This window comes from Rhinatrema bivittatum, chromosome 2 (genome assembly GCF_901001135.1).
Source record: "Rhinatrema bivittatum chromosome 2, aRhiBiv1.1, whole genome shotgun sequence".
In the NCBI taxonomy this organism is placed as follows: Eukaryota; Metazoa; Chordata; class Amphibia; order Gymnophiona; family Rhinatrematidae; genus Rhinatrema; species Rhinatrema bivittatum.
In genome coordinates, this window is record NC_042616.1 from 336587211 (window position 1) to 336604644 (window position 17434).

At 47.3% G+C, this 17434-nt stretch overlaps 1 protein-coding gene across 5 annotated transcripts in view; it reads right to left on the reverse strand.

Annotated features, from left to right (window-relative positions):
* Window positions 1–17434, reverse strand: part of HUS1 (HUS1 checkpoint clamp component) — a 58041-nt gene that overhangs the window by 18890 nt on the left and 21717 nt on the right. Inside the window, exons 2-6 of one of the 5 annotated variants that reach the window (XM_029589833.1) lie at window positions 14894–14994; window positions 14218–14370; window positions 13443–13550; window positions 13179–13253; window positions 3442–3541 (exon numbers count right to left, since the gene is read on the reverse strand). In XM_029589833.1, the coding sequence (XP_029445693.1) occupies window positions 3442–3541; window positions 13179–13253; window positions 13443–13550; window positions 14218–14370; window positions 14894–14994 (537 nt within the window). Of the gene's footprint in view, window positions 1–3441; window positions 3542–13178; window positions 13254–13442; window positions 13551–14217; window positions 14395–14866; window positions 14995–17434 lie in introns of all 5 variants that reach the window. The other 4 variants (XM_029589832.1, XM_029589831.1, XM_029589830.1 and 1 more) reach the window with 4 other exon arrangements.

Here is a 17434-nt window from a genome sequence, read left to right on the forward strand (position 1 = left end):
TCCGGCAGCCTATAGCCTTTCATCTCCCCCAACGACTTCATAAGCCGATCGAGGTCCTCACCGAACAACAGTTTGCCCTTAAAGGGCAGATTACACAGCTGCGATTTCGACGAAAGGTCCGCCACCCAATTATGTAGCCACAAGAGACGCCTGGCCGCTACCACCGAGACCATGCCCTGAGCAGTAGTCCTCACAAGGTCATTATAAGGCATCAGCTCCATAGGCGATTCCCGCCTCTAGGCGAGCTGCCTGGGCTGGGGACAGAGTTCCAGAGGCTGACTGTTCTTGCAGTTTCTGGATCCAACACAAACAGGCTCGCTACATCAGACTGGCACAAACCGCAGCTCGCAGCTCCATAGCCAAAACCTCAAATGACCGCTTGAGCTGCACCTCTAGCTTCCGATCCTGAACGTCCTTGAAGGCAGAGGCCCTAGCGATTGGGATGGTGGTCTTCTCGGTGACCGCCGAAACTGCCGCATCTACCTTCGGGACCTTGAGGTTATCCAAATGTTCCTGCAACAACGGATAAAGCTTCACCATGGCTCTGCCCACTCTTATTCCGTAGTCTGGAGACTTCCACTCTCGGCTGATCAACTACTGGACCTTCTTAGGAATGGGACAGGCACTGGGAGGTCTCTGAAGGCCATCGAGCACCGGATTAACCCCTTCGTTATATGAATCCTCCAAAGAGAGCTTGACCCCCAACTCCTCCAACACCTGGGGGATAAGCGGTCTAAGCCCCTCCCTCATAAAAGGGGTGTATCACCCGCGGGTCATCGCCATCGGCCTCCAGGCCCTCAGAAGCACCCTGGTCCCACCTTAGGGTCCCCTGGATCGTGGGGGGTCCCCCCCCCCGCAGGGTCCACATCCGGATCTCCCGCAGTAGAAGCATGGTCATCTTCCTGAGAATCATCGGAATCCTCAGAATCCAAAAACGTTGGCCGAAGCCCCTGGGACGGTCCCCGTGAACCGGCAGAACCCTTCGAGGTCCCTTCGTGCGTTTAGTGGAGCTCGACGGTCTGTCCATAAAAGGTTGCTTGCCCGCCTGCTTATCCAGGAATGCTTCATGCAGTAACAGGACGAACTTGGTTGAAAACCCCTCTGGGCTCCCGAGGTTCCTTCGGGAGTACCGGGGCCCGAATCAGCCGGACCCTCCTCCCATGGCTGCACAGCGGGGGAAGGAGGCGGCGGAGAGTCCTCAGAGGCTCGAAGAGGAACCCCTGTATCTCGGTCCCCTTGAGGGGAAAGGGCGACCTCCCCATGCTTCACCCCCCCCCCCCCGCCGTGGCCCGCGAAGCTCGCCGTGACTTTGGGTGCCTAAAGGAAGCCCCCCCCTCCTGCACAGCCCGTACAGAGGAAAAGGGAATCCAGGCAGGCAGACCAAACGCCACAGGCCTGACAGGCCTCCACTAACAGCCTGTCAGTCATTTGCAAAAGGAAGCGCTCACCATGAGGAAAAATACAGAGGGGGGAGGGGTGCACCACCGCAGCAAATTACTGCCGGCACGAAAGCCCTGCCACCGCGGTCAGCATACCCACGCGGTCTTTGCCAGTCACAAAAACGATCCGGAGGCATTTTCCCCGGCCGGGGCCACCCTCCTACAGGATCGGCACCTCTCCTTATGCCCCCGCACCGCCTGTCTCAGAGCCCGCCCCCGACGATCTCACCAGGTCGGCTGCCAGAAAAGCAGCTCAGTCTTCCGAGCTGCCGCTGCTGCCTAAACTCTGCAAAGCAAAATAAAAACTGCTCTCTACTTTTTTTTTTTTTTTTAAAGCTACAGAGCAAATTGACTAAAAAGGTGAATAAAAAAAATGAGGGGATACTTCCCTGATCCCAGAGGCAGGCGGAGGAGTTTCGAAACCCACTGAGAGCTAGAGCCCTGGCTGTGAGTGGTCCCGGAACACACGGGCTGAAATCTGACAGGGGTATCCAACCCCCCGTTCGCCTGGCTCCACCCGAGGGATGGCGCTTAACAAGAACCTGGCACTTTCGGGAGCAGAATTCCATACAAAATCCAAATCAGTCAGGACTGCAGGTTTAGCACCTCTACCATCTGCTAGAGGTAGAGAAATACTGAGGGACTGCAGGTGGCATTCTTGTATATGTGGCAGTGCCCAAAGGTTTTGTTCTCTACCTCCATCTGCTGGTAGGGATGAATAAAACCCACTTGTCTGGACTGATCTGGGTATGTTCAGGAACAGGACAGTAGACACTTGGCCACACCTAACTGCTTGCTGATATAAGGACAGACAGTTGGGGCCTCAAGAACACATGGGAGTAGCCCAGAGAAAAACTGAAACTAGGACAAAAGTCAGAAGAATCAACGTAAAAAGACCAACTTCAAGCTCTTTGAAATCAGAGAAAGAACAGATCAGACAAAATCTTTTGAACATTACACTGGTTAATGAAATGCTTGATGAACTGTTCCTATTTTTCCAATGTTGTATTTCCGTCTTTCCAAAGATATAAGACTCACACTGGAAACTGTGAGGGAAAATATCTTTGTATATATTCTTTAATGCAAACTCTAATCTTGTATGCTTTTATTGTTTATTCTCAGACTTATAAGTAAAACTTCTATACTTGTAAATGTGTGTTGTGGATTCTATGACAAAATAACCACCAATTTTCCTACCCACTACACGAGTCCAAGCCACCTCCACTCAATACTAACTCCCCAGAGAAGTGAGAGGGAAAGGGGTAAAAGACGCTATGCAACACGTGCCGAGAAAGAAGGTAAGGAAAAAAGAGAAAGGGACTAAACTTCTCTACTCTAACATTTTTTTTCCTTATCTGAACTCAGCCCTCCCTGGCTGAGAGCGCGGATGGGTCACCGGCTGTGGAGGGAGAAGGCACAAGCCTTCACTGTTGAGCACTCTCTCGCTATCCAACCACTTATTTTTAATTTAGTTATTTATTTATTTATTTTTCAGTCCACGCCTGTCCAGGCTTCCGGCCTAAAAAAACGCTCAACTGAGGGAGGATCTCACCGAGTGTCACCTCAGGAGCAAGTCAAAATCTTCTATCTTATCCTATTTTTATAGGGAAATGCATGTCCATCATCTGCTGGAGATAGAGAATACTGGCGGGCTGATGCCAGGGCAGGGCTATATGTCTGTGACATCAGCTTTACTCTGTCTCCATCTGCTGGTAGAGATGCATAACCCACTCATGTGGATTGGCTTGCCTGAGTGCAAAGTAATTCAAATTCTGTCTCACTCTCTGCTCGTATCCCCCATAAACAAAGCATACACAGGAATGCCAAACTAAACCAACCAGACTGGAACATAAAGTTACTGTCTAATTCAGGAGGTAAAAAAGCCCAGAAAAAAAAAAGATTTCTATGCTGTCATACCTACCGTACTATTTCTTTAAAATACAGCAGCTAAATTTATTGTTGTAATTCTCTAAACCTACAAAACAATTAGAGCAGCACTTACCCCATGGAGGATTTCCCAGATCTTTAAAATGGGTTGTAACAGACACCAAATCTGTCTCTATTTTCAAGTTCATTTCTCCATTACGATTCGCTTCAATTATCTGTGAACGATTCAATATTCACAACCAAATTTAAGAGAATAACTTTGGCCAACTTACTCAAATTAGAACACCGAATAAGAATTCAGAAACAACACACACACATATAAGTAAAAGATGGCACAAAGACATTCTCCTTGACTGGCTTGTTACCTACTCCACATGCCAACACACCCCACAAAGCAGTAAATTGTTAATGGGAGCACCATGCACTCTTGGGAGTTGCTAGCATTTGGCAACCTTGCTTGCCTAATACAGACTGCCTTTATAAACTTTCCAACATGAGGAAGGTTGGAAAGAATTAATATAAAAGAGGTCCATGACTGTTTTTCTGTAGGCACAATAACCATCCAAAACCAAGATGAAGTGTCATCAAATTTGACTTGCAGAAAGAAAATGAAAATATTTCACACAAATTCAAAAACTAGAAACATTAGGTTAATATATTTGGAGAACCAATCCTCCCAAATAAATTAATATCCCATTTATTTCCATGGGAAAGAGTGGCTGCAGATTGTTGACCACTGCTCCATTCTAAAAGCACCCCCCACCTCACCTTCCAGCAATTTGGCCCACAGCAACACAGGCAGAAACAGGGAAAAATAACTGAAGCAGCTGACAAAAAAATGGTGCTGAAAGATGCCTTCAAAGCCACCTCCCCCACACTCTTCAAGTCATGCTCCGACACATCCACATCAAACTCTCTCCCACATGCAAACACCGCCCTTCCATTAACAGACATACCCATATCTCCAAAAAACAGCCTTCCACATACAGCTGACCTACGCTTCATAAATACATACACCACATACCTGCCACCTCAATACAGACACATAAAAATCACCCACACGCATACCTGTTCCCAAGAAGCCCACACACCCTCTCAGACCCCATCTCTCCACATAGTTAAATGCTTAGGGGTAAATGTTCAAGACAACTAAATATGGTCTAAATTAAATGTTTTATTCCCTGTATGTACCCAGATCAGACCAAACTCCTGGGTTTTGCCTCCCTGTCAGCATTTGGAGATGGTGTAAAACCTGCAGTCTGGAGAGAAAAAAAAAAAAGATTAAAAAGACAAAATTTCTGGATCCTCACAGGGGGTTGTGAAGTTCTGGTGGGGCCATTGCCCCTGGTTTGAAGCGGACGAGCAGGAGGTTGGTAGCCCTTCTGATAGCTCGGTCTGGAGGTCCGTGGGGAGGACATCTGGTGGTCCAGATCCCTCATCCCTCACGAGACAGCGGTGGAACTTACTAGCAGTTCTGAACAGTTTGCCCTTGGCTGGGATGCTAAAGGAGATGGATATAGCCATAGTGTGGCACTCTTCTGATCTGCCATGTGGCCTGAGCTCCAGGAACCTTAATCTCTGCACCAAAGGAAAGTATTGGTTTCTATGTATCTTTATTTGTTCTCAGACAGTAAATACAAAAAAAAAAAAGAGAACAAGGACCTAGTTAGAAGAATCTATGCAGCAGTGGGGTTCCAGAGAGGGCACTATCTTAGCAGCTCTGGGAGCTCAGCAATGAGGTTTTTCAGCAGCTTCTCTGCCTGTGGAGGAGACCGGGTGTTAGCTCTGTGGCGCTGAGAGACTGTTCCCGTTTGCCACTGAGGTGCTGGTGGTGCTGTGGGCGCAGGGAGGAACAGCATACGTGCAAGGCAAAAGCATCATAGCATTTCAGGTCTGCATCGAGCATGGTTGCACCGGTAGAACAAGCCTCATGGGTGACTAGGTCTAGAGCTGAGGCTTTTCCCCGTCAGTGCAGAAACTGCAACCAATTTTGATTCCCTAGTAGTGTCGGCGGGTGAGGTAGGGGAATCCTCTCCTCAACTATCACCAGCAGTTCCCTGACCCTCAGAGATGCAGAGAGGCACTTGACAGAGGAGTCTCTGCTTCTGGTAGAGATCTTCTGCCGGTTTTAATTTGTTTGTGCTCAAAGCTTATTTAGCGGAACAAGCATCAGGGGATGCTGGCTCTCGGCCCCAGTCTTCATGGATTTTCGGCCAGTCGAGAGGCCTGAGCTGTTGAGTTCTTCAGACCTTTGTTTTTTGGTGCCAGATGTTGAACGGATTCGGGTCTACTAAACATGCTGAAGGTGCGGGCAGGTTTTGTTTAGCTGTGTGGTAGGCTGCGGAAGTAGTTCTTTTCCCGCTTGCGTAGGCAATTGCATGTACGGGTGCGCATAAGGGCACGGCCTAGATTTGATCTCGCATTTGACAGGTCATTGACTGCATATTTGCGTAGCTACTTGTGCGTGTAAGGCCACGACCTAGACTGGAGCACATATTTGCATGGATATTTGTGCACACAAGACTGCAACCTAAACTTGAGCGTGCATTTGCACATGTACTTGTGCGTGACCTAGCCTTGAGCACATATTTGCGCGCATCCTGGAGGGGTGTGCAGGTACGCCTGGGTGGCACTGGTGTGGATGCAGGAATCTGCCAAAAGCCGAAGTTCAGGAGAGCTAGGCGCCAAGACAAACAGGTCTAAGCAAGCTCCTTGCTATCTGTGAGGCTTGCCATCTGATAGCAATTCAGTCCTCATTCTCTCTCAGTTTATGTCAACGCTGTTTAGATGCTCAAAACAATTTGATTACAGCAGCTTTTGCCCATGCTGGGACATCCCCTCAGCCTATGGTGTCTCTTGAGGGGAGTAGTGGGAGGTGAGGCTATGGTCATTTCTCCTCCTCCCTTGTTCCTGAGGGCAAAAGCTTCCAAGAGAGAGAGGTTGGAAAGCGCAAGTTTAGGCCTATGGGCTCCGGTATAGATCCATCCTCCTTCTCCTGGGTGGAATGTTTCCAGGGCCTGCAAACCTTTCTGCAGGGCGCCCAGTGAAGGCGAACCAACCTACTATGTAGGAATCGCATGCTTGGGCCTGCCATTTATCAGTCACAGTGGGCAAATGCCGCAAGGATGCTGTCCCTGGTAATGTTTAAGAGGATGTAGATCATGAGGCATCGGATTCCTATGGGAAATTGTCTTTCTCACTTCTAGAAGAGGGAGAAATTGCATCTGATTGAGAGCTGCTTCGGCCTTTGCTTGGATTTTTTCTTTTTTCGTAGAGATATCTTGTTGAGTTTGCTGGCACAGACCTTGAACACACTTGGCGTGGTCCAGGTCTGTTGGCTCAGACCCAGAACACACTTAGTATGGCCGGAGGTCAATTTTAAGTTAAGCATCCTGTTTCTTTCCCCCCTGTATCGAATTCAAGAGATATTGGATTTAAAGAATGTAAATGTAGCTCTCAGGTCCAACTCTGAGGTCCATCCGTCATAGTGGCAGTATGGAAGGGAGATTTCTTGGCACCTCTCATCTTGACAGAGGCATATCTACACAAAGCCATCAGGCTGAAGCACAAGATTCCTGAGGTTCATGGTCCTAAAAGGAACATTTTCAGTTTCGAGCTTCTCCCTTCAGCTGGCGACAGCTCCACATACTTTCACTAAGGTGATGGTAGTGGGGTAGCCGCATTGCAAAAGGAGGATATGTTGATGCATCCATATCTAGATGACTGGCTCATTCGTGTGAAATCAGAGTACAAAAGGTACCGATGTGCTTGAAGTGTCTAGGATGGATGGTGAACCTAGCAATGATCCATTTAGTCCTGTTTCATAAGAACATAAGAATATCCCACACTGGGTCAGACCAAGGGTCCATCAAGCCCAGCATCCTGTTTCCAACAGTGGCCAATCCAGGCCATAAGAACCTGGCAAGTACCCAAAAACTAAGTCTATTCCATGCTACTGTTGCTAGTAATAGCAGTGGCTATTTACTAAGTCAACTTAATTAATAGCAGGTAATGGACTTCTCCTCCAAGAACTTATCCAATCCAGAGAGGTAAGGAGGGCGGAGTGGAGATGTCGGGCAGCGACAGTCATAACAGTACCCTCAGCGAATGATGGCAAGAACCCACTGGTCCAACATAATGCTGGGGCAGAGGTCTACAAACAGATGTAGCCGGCCCCTGACTGGGGTGTAGGGAGCAGAGGGTATGGCAATCTGGCATATGATCCCTTGCCCAGTCAAAACCCCGTAGCAAGGCTTTGCTGGGGGGCAGGTTGAGACCTGGGGGTCCACTGTTGACGTGAGCGGCCCCGAGAGCTGGCACATGACATGCGGGCCCGTGAGGCAGGAGGGTAGTACTTTCTCTAGCAGTAAAAGGACTTCCTGGAGCCCTGTCGACAGGATTTCCTGATCAAGGACAGCAGATCTGAGGTACTCGCTGAGAGGTGCTGCAGGGTCTTGTGGTGGTCTTTTAACTGAGCCACCATGTCCCTAACTTTATCCCCGAAGAAATTCTCCCCGGTGCAGGGTAGATCCACCAGCTTCTCCTGGTCCTCCGGTTGAAGGTCCGAGGCATGAAGCCAGGTCATTCTGTGGGCACCAATGCCCGCTGCGGCCACCCTCACTGCAGTTTCAAACACGTCGTAGGTGGACCTCACCTTGTATTTGTCCACCTGCACTACTGCCATGAAAGCATCCTGCTGCCACTGGGGCAGGTGCTCAGACAACTCCTTGACTTGTTTCCACAGGTTCCAGTGGTACTGGGTCATATACAGTTGGAAGGATGCAATACGGGTGATGAGCATAGCGCCCTGAAAGACCTTCCTACCTAGGGCATCTAAGGCCCTATGTTCCCAACCTGGCGGGGCAGAAGCATGGGTGCGAGAGTGCTTGGCCTTCTTGAGGGCAGACTCCACCACCACAGACTGATGCAGGAGATGGTGCCTCTCAAAACCCAAGGCTTGTTGCACCAGGTAAATGGCGTCTGCCTTCCGACTGACTGGAGGAAAGGACATAGGATGCTCCCAGATCCTGAGGAGAAGTTCCTTGAAGATCTCATGGACTGGGACAACCACTATCTCTGTTGGGGCATCAACAAACTGGAGGACATCCAGCATTTTGTGCCGAGCATCCTCTTCAGTGAGGAGCTGGAACAGGATGGCCTCGGACATTGCCTGGACAAAGTCCACAAAGGAGAGATCCTCTGGGAGAGACCGACACCTCATCCTGTAGAGATGGCTCAGAAAGAAGGTTGTCTGAGTGTTCCGAGGAAGACTGATGTGTCATCTCCCTAGGGATCGTACAGGGCCTCCTCTTCGCTCATGTCCCTCGGGGACCGGCCTGGAGGGTCCCTGCCCAAGCCTCACGGTTTTGGCATTGATGGTCTTGGGGGCATCAATGGCACCGGGAATGGAATCAGTGAACTCTGGCCGTGGTATTAAAGACCCCAAGGGCACCGTCGGCCACACAGATTCTTCCTTCTCTGAGGACCCAATAATGGGAATCGCTCCAGAGGGGAGCATCGTGGCTGCCGGGGGAACAGACGATCCCCCAGGCACTGGCTGTATTGGAAGAATGCCCAGAAGGATGTCTAGACACTCTATCAGGGAGGGCCAAGAGAGACAGTGTAGGTTCCGGCAACGGCATGGAGACCGGTGCCAACGGTGGCTCGATGCCCCTCAGGGCTTGCAGCACCACCTGTTGAACTCTGTGGTCCAACTCCTCCTGAAAGTCTGCTGTAGTTAAGACAGATGGAGGAGGAGGCGGCATCACCAGAGCCTTCTCGGAGCCCTAAGAAAGCTTGGTGCCCAGCACCGCAACCGGTGAGGAACGCCTTAGACTGCCGGGTCTGATAGAGGATGGTGCCTCTTCCCCATGGGGTCACTTTGGTGGCGGCATGGAGACCGCCAGTGCCACACTGGTCTCGGAGCCGTGCACTGACCAGTGACGATGTTTATGGAACTTCCCTCAGTACTTGGCCCGGTCTTTCCCCGGAGCCAAGGAAGGTGAAGATCCTGTCCTTGAGTGCGATGACACTGGAGATGGCCTATCACCTCCTTTCTCAAGAGAGGGGCCCGCCAGAGGGGTAGAGAGGGATGGCATATTTTACTGCTCCCCTCAGCCCCTTGGTATCAATGCCCCTGATGCCGGAGTAGATGGATTAGACTTTCTGGCAAAAAGCTTTTCCATCTTATCCAGTCGAGCACGACAGCCTTTGGGGTCCTCTGGTCACACAGATAGCACCCTCGGACGTCGTGCAACACCTCCACGCATAGGATACAGACCTCATGCGTATCAGTAATCAACATGGTCCGTGGGCACTGGGGACATCAGCAAAAACTGGACAACGTCATGAAAAATAGCCAGCGAGTGGTCGATGGCAGTCTGTCACCAAGCGGCGACTCACTGGGAATCGACCGCACGAAGGGAAATTTTAAACACCTACTGCACACCATATGGCACCGACCGAAAAAAAAATGGACCTGGCGCCGAGAATGCTGAAAAACAACCGAAAAAAAATACTTTGAAAAAGATGAGCTAAGAGCTCCACTACCGCGAGGCAACTACTTTGCAGAAAAAAAAAAAAGACTGAAGAGGGACCCCGCGTGGACGAAATGGATATTGGCATGCTGGGCATGCTCAGTGTTCCAGTCAAAGTTCTAGAAACTCTGACAAAAGTTTTCTGTGCTGGGCTCCATCTGATGATGTCACCCATGTATGAGGACTATCTTCCTGCTTGTCCTAGGAGAATTCAGACAATACTGCTTAAACCTGCTTTTCTTTTGGACTTGGCCGTAGAAGCAGTCCTGAGCTGTTTCCCTAATGTCTGCGTATCAGTACCCTGGAAGGTATAAGTCAGGGCCCAGAGTTGGCTGTTGTCTGAATCCAATTCCCCTCCCCGAAGCAGAGAGAGATGTTACAGTTGCATCATAAGTAATAAGGCTTATTGGTTAAGGGTAGTAATCCTCATGCCTTCCGTTAAGGGTAGTAACTGCTGTTCCGTGCAGGTTACCCCCATGCACCCTTTTATTCATTTCCAATCTCTAGCCTTTAGGGATCAGAACGTTTATCCCACTTGTTCGAATGAAAAGGGACTTGGGAACGAGGCCTGGATGCATTAAGGAAATTGTCACAGGGTTACAAAGCCTATCATCCCCAGGATCACTGGTTCAAATCCACCTCAGATCAGTACAAATTTAAAAAATTGGTCCATGAAAAAGGAACTGGTATACAAATGTTCACATGGCTTAAAATGTATAAAAAGTAAGATAAAAAAGAGAAAATGACAATGATTTATATTGCCCAAGAACCGAATTCACTGCCCAATTCCTTGGAGCATCAGCTAGCCTGGGGATGTGTTTTGGCTAGTTGATGCTTTGTTTTGCCTAGGTCACCTTCCTTTTTCTGTCTAAAGTTATTTTAGTTTTTATATTATTGCATTTGTTTTGAATACAAGGATTATGGTCATGCCCTTTTTCAGTTCATTTCTTTCCCTGAAGCCATTCTTTAGCGCAGAGCTTTCCAAACTGTGTGTCGCTACGCGTTAGTGTGTCGCCTGCAGTGTGCAAGTGTGTCGCGCAAGCCCGGTCCACATAGCCGCTCCCCTCCAGTGTCACGCGCATGCGACGGCACGTGATGCCGTGCCGTCAATTCCAACGCGAGTTTGGACTTTTTTTTCCTAGCAATTCATTTTTTTTTTCCAGTTCATGGGTTGCTGAGGCTGCTGAGGCCTCGCCACGAGGAGTACTGACTGCAAGCAAATGTCTGGTGATCATGGAAGGTGTTATGCACCACGGCAGGCTTGAACCCTGAAGGGAGTGAAGCCCTTAACTGGCAACAATCAAAAAGAAGAGGTACATGAATGTGGGGGCCAGACATGTGCTTGGGGGAGGGGGAGAGCGATGAGTGTGCGTGTGGGACAGACAATTAGTTTTATTATTGTTACTCATAAATTATAACAGTAACATTAATCTTGGAATATTATATATTTTTAATATAAATGAAAGGTTTTCATGAGATAAAATGTTTCATGACACAACCTATTTATGTATATATTTAAGGAAACATACATAAATTGTCAAAATACGTTTGTTTGTTTAACCTTTAACTTCTAGTTTGCTAGTACACTGAATTACTGAGTCGTGAAATTATGTTTGTCTGAAAAGTGAGTCACCAACATGAAAATTTTGGAAAGCTCTGCTTTAGCGATTGTGCTGGACTAGGGAGACACCAGCCCAGGCTTCTTACGCCAGGCACTGCAATGTACCTTACACCTTGTGGGGCTGAAGGAGCAAAATAGAAGAATTCAAAACCTTCAATCATTTGTTCCTCCTTAAGACACAGAATGGGGAAAAAAGCTTTTGTAAATCAGCACTTAAGGATGCTAGGAAAACATGCAATATAAAGGAGACTATCTTTGTTCCAATTTGTAACTTGCCAAAATAATGAATTTTTAGTAACAATTGCTGCTTTAAAAGTAATTGAGGAACTATTAACAACAGTATTAAAAATTTAACTCACAAGATTTAATTCACTGGAAAAAAAAAAACCTCCAACAAAAAAAAACCAAACAAAACCCAAACCCTTACCACTGTTTCAAGCATTTGATATATGGCAGTACCATTAGAGTAGAATTCACCTCCCCCTAACAAAAGCCAAGATATACAAGGTTACAATTGTGATGTAATATGTAGGAGAGGTTACAATCACAAAGTAATATTAAAGGTCTGTTGCTACCTCCTAACTCTGGGAAAGTGTACAATTTCGACACGACAGACTTGAGACAGACGTGATCTTTAAGGTGACATTACAGGGGAAGGTACTGGGCAGTGCTGCAAAGTCTACATGCAGGCAGTTGAGTACTACTCACCAGGTGCCCTACCAAACATCTGATGAGATTACTTCAGCAATACCATTAAGTGACAGGACCTGGTCACAAAGATACCTTCTCCATTAAGGAAAGAGAGATGCCAGGGAGCACTGCCAACCTCCGCCCCACCATCTCCCGCATAACGCACTGAATCCCTTATATGCACGGCAGATGTGTGACTGGCCCCATGGCCCACGACACAAACAACTCAAGAGTCATCGTTCTATCCCGAAAGGGATGTTAAGAAATATTTAAGACAACAAAACCAAAATTCTGTTAAAATTGTATTCAGGTGAGAGGAAAGGTTGCAAGTGCTTCCCAGGACACGCTTTTCTACTTCATGCTTAAAAAATTAAAAAAAAAAAAAAAAATCCCCACCCCTATCCTTCTTACCAAAAGGCCTATATACCTAGGACTTGCCCCATAAACACAAAATAAGGAAAACCCTTTTAGCACATCAAGCCCCAAATGTGGAAAAGTCACACTTATGAGCCCAATCCAAAGACAGATGTCAGATGGTAAAAAATGCTTTTGGTAACAGCATTAAGTTATCTTGATGAACTTCATCTGAAACAGAATTCCACACTGGCCAGCCCACTGAATTCAGTGGCAGTGCTCCACGATTCCTGGCCCAGCCAGGGCTACTGTGGAGGCAGTGCTTGCAGTCCCTGGAGCGGAGGGAATCACAGCCATCACTCAACTGCGAAACCTAGTGATCAGATTTAGGATACAAACAGATCAGGCTCCAGAGGGAACCATGCTCTGTGGCTTCTGGCCAAGGACAGTCACTGGGCTAAATGGCAGGTTACAGAAATAGAAAAAAAAACTTCCAGCTAGTGGTGAACAGAGGCTCATGGCACCAATTACCAGCCATGATTCCGATTCAGCTGGAAACCCAAAGGAGCAGGAGGAAACCACTGCACCAAAAAACAATACATCGAAAAAAAAAAAATATCCCCGTTAAGATTTGAAATATTGCAAACTTACTACATAATTGCTAATATTCTTCATCCTCTCCACAACACTCTTCATGGTCTTCAGCACCGGCAAATAAATACTGACCTAGAAATCATCAAAACATGCCGATAACTGCATCAGCCATGCGCCACTATGAGGAAAAGCTCTCCCAAACCAGTCAGTGGGCCAAGCAAACGTAGAGGCTACCTCCACCACCACGTCCATTTACTCACTCTCAGCCATATAAAAGGAAACAAACTTGAAAAAAAAGAATAAAAAAGCAGCACTACTTACATCGAAGTCAGGAACACCGGGCTCTCTGAAGTCGCTCCAGAGCTTTCTGGGAATAACGCCCACTGGAATGTCATGAGTAACGATGCGGGAACTTGACGACAGAGACGGCTGTGCAAAAAGAAGCCAAGGCACCATCAATGAGGGTCATCATCTGGTTGTCCTTTCTCTCTTTTTTTTTTTTGTTCCATTTATGATGTTACATTGAAGCATCAGTCAGGTTCCCTCATCTACCGGTGTAACATGCTGTGCCAAACACTGGCTTCCACTAGTTTTCCCCCCTCATGTGACCTGAAGTTCCTCCTACTCCTTTCAGCTTCCAGGTATTCAGTATTGTTCCCCCCCCCCCCCCCCCCCCCCCCCCCCCCCAATTTTAAATCCCCTCCCAACCTACTTCAGTCTCGCAACTGTAGCAACAGTCCTTGGCTGGGGACAACACACCTGAGATTCATGGGCCCTAAACCCGGCCACTAAGTGTTCCCCTTACACAATGAGTATCTTCCCTTAAGGGCTGTGAATGCTGCTTCCGCAGCACTGGCCGAACTGGAGAATGGAAGACCTGACCCTGGAATCAAAGCCGGGTCCTTCACAGAACGCTGCCACTCAGCCACCAAACCAGTCCCCCTACCATTTTTCTAATCACAGGCCATAACGCCACACAAAATCTGCAATGCTTTATTTATTAAAGAAAAGAAAATATTCTCTTGCCTACTAGTATTGCTACATAACGGCCAAACATCTCCACTTTTAGGTCTATGGGCTCTTCTCGCCTCCTTACCAGCTCCACGGCTACAGTCAGGCAGGGGCAGTGCTTTTTTGTCAGCTTGATCTTCACCGCCTTGGCGTTCTGGGCCGTCTTCAAGGCTCTGGAGAGGTTTTCCGGCGTCACCTCTAAATAAATGTCATTGTGCTCCGTGGACACGCCTTCCATCTGAAATTCATCGAAGAAGTTCCCCTAAAGAAAGGGCAAGGGGAGGTGAAGTGGAAACCGCAGGAAGGCACCAGAATTCAGGGGCACTAGGGACACTCAGCCTTGCTAGCACAATGAACACAACAGTCAACTCGTTCCCAGAGAAATCAGGCTCCTTAAGCCTCATCTTATACAAACTTCTCATTCTTAACCTGTACAAGCTTATGGAGGCTGGAGGTTGTGTGTACAATTTTTTATTTAGATGGTAAAAAAAATCTGAAAGGCAAAAGGAACCAAACCATGTTATCCCTTGAAATACACCCCTGTTTGTCCTTCCAAAAACAAAGGCATTCTTGGCTAAAGCAACTTTTTAACAAAAAAAAAAAGTACAAGGAAAAAGGAGACTTAAGGATAAAAGCAAGAAAGAAAGTGGGAGGGACAGACATTAGATTTTGTAGAATCTACCACTTTCACTCATTTCACAATATTAGAGCCAAGTTATCCATTTGGCTCTCACCTGCTGCAGCTCGCACCACATGCTCACCCCTCCATTGGCCACTTTGTCACTGAGGATGAAGTAGAGCTTGTCGTCTGTCAGACGCAGCGTGCACGCTTTCGTCAGTTTGGTAATGGTGTTCACGATACCTATGTAAGAAGCCCAAAAAAAAAAACAAAAAACCACCTGTTAACACCCTCAGACAATCAAGTGGGGAATGAACTCTCCAAAAAACAGACAAAGATTGAAGGGAAATTTCTCGGGTGTTAAAAACCGTCAAGAGTTGAGTCATGTACTGGGCAGTACTGCAAAACTCACAGGGTACTAACCACCAGGTGTCGATTAAACTTTTGAAGAGGTTATTTCTGAAATTCTGTTAAGTGGCTGGCTCACAGCTCCTGCTCACACCCTGGCAGCAGGAGTCGGGCCCCGACAAGTTAGGAGATTATTCACAGGAATCTCAGGAGCACTGCCCCATCACTTGATGGAGCTTATTTAATCTGCTCCGCCACTTTCCTGTTGGTGGGCACGGCAAACAAAATTCTGAAATTCCCCAGGTAGTCTTCTATTTTCCTACAAGTGTACCAACAGAGAAAACACCTGGTAGCTCCCTCAACCTTCAGTCAGTCAGTCAGTCAGTGTCAGAGTGCCAAGCTTTATAGGCTGCTGGAGTGATGGATAGAGTGCACAGCAAGACAGAAAGCCAAAGGTCTCCTGCATTCACCTGCTGGGGGAGGACAGTAGCACAAGGGCACAGAGGTAGAAGACACTAGCACAATTTACCCCGGAGATTGCCCTGAATTTAATAGGGAGCCAAGGAGTAGAGGGGAAGACAGCACAGCTCAGAATCAGAAGGATTTAATCTAAACCCGTTGTATAGTAATAGTTCAAACTGCTCCCAACAGAAAATGAGAAAAGTTAAACTCTCTACTTCCCTGTGAAAGAACAACCTGCTCAAAGCATTTTCTCTTCTACATAAAAGTCAGACTAATTTGGGAACCACGCCACAATGGACGAGTAGGTCTCCCATTTACTTGGAAGTCTGGGACAGGATCTGCATGTGCAACACTTCATAGAGAGCAAGCACCATCCGTAGTCCAGTAAATCATCTGATAGACTACAAGAACCCCCCAAACCGCTCAGGACATTCCTCTGGTATACCAGCTAACTTTTTAAAAGATTGTTTTATGGGTTTATGTGTAACCATAGTCTGACACCAGAACACTGGAACAGAATGGAAGCTTTTGCAGTCATCTGAGGCTCAGCAGTTTTATTAACCATTTTGATAAGTTTCTAAAAAGGAAACAACACTTGGAAACTCCAAGGATCCTAGAGAAAAGAATTTATTTTCTAAGATTAATTTTCCTCCTGCTGCCACACACTGCTTAAATACCTACAGTACCTGAATGCAATCCACTTTGATGTGCTGAAAAAAAGTGCGAAAAGTGGAATACAAAAATCTAAATAAAAATAAATAAATAAATCGCCAAGGCTTTTCTCCCATTCTCTGACTATGGGAAAAAAGGCTTAGTGAATCCGACCCATAGTGCATTACATGCACACAGCTGCTGGCACGTCAACAAAGGTTTTAAAATACGCTTTTGTTTTTGGGCGTTCAGTAAATTATCATGTAAGCTGTGAAATGTGTTTTGAACCACAATATCAAAAACTAATGACTGATTTTTCAGGTATGATTGCTTTTGCATTACCTATCACAGCAAGAGCATGATCTGAAATGAAAGAGTGGATGGCATGACAGAAGAAAGATCCTGGAAGAATCTATAGTCAAAAGGAAAGTTTTATTTAAAAATATTTATATTTCACCAATCCATGGCTCTTGTTGGATTACAACAAAACATACACAGTTTCAAAATCACATCACACAAATACCCATTTATAATTTTTAAATTATAATAAAAAGGAAAATTGGTTCTTACCTGCTAATTTTCGTTCCTGTAATACCACAGATCAGTCCAAACCAGTGGGTTACGCACTCCCACCAGCAGATGGAGGCAGAGATAAAAACTTCGAGGGAGCCAAGATGGTGGCGGAGTAGCAGCATAGCTCTGAACGCTGTCCTTGCATCGCTGGTTTCTATTGACTTTTTACCTTCTTTTCTTGCGAAATGCCTCCGAAGCGAAAAGAGAGAGTAAGGGTGTACCCCGCAGCCCCTTCTCTCCCTTCAAAACAGCGGACCATAACGGAGCTAGCTGCTGGTTTTTCGAGGCAAGGGGAGCAGTTCTCCGCTGAAACGCTCGCGGGAGGAGCCGTGAACGATCCTGGAGAGACCAGCTTAAACCCCCCGGACTCTTGGATGCCTCCAGTGCCGACTCCCCAGAACTTCTCAAGCCCGGTGAGTGCAGAAGCGGCCCTGACGGGATCAGATGATGCAACTGTGGGTGCCACCGTGGGAAGCGGGAGTAAAGAGCAAGGCCTGGAAGGGGAAAACCTGGTGGATTTGCAGGCGACAAGCCTCATACCTGAGGCTGTGTTTTCACTAAATGCCTTAATTGGTGAAGTTGTGCAGTCTGAAGCTGCAAAAACCATGTTTCCCAAACCCTCGGTAGTTACCATGGACTCCTTGTGGGG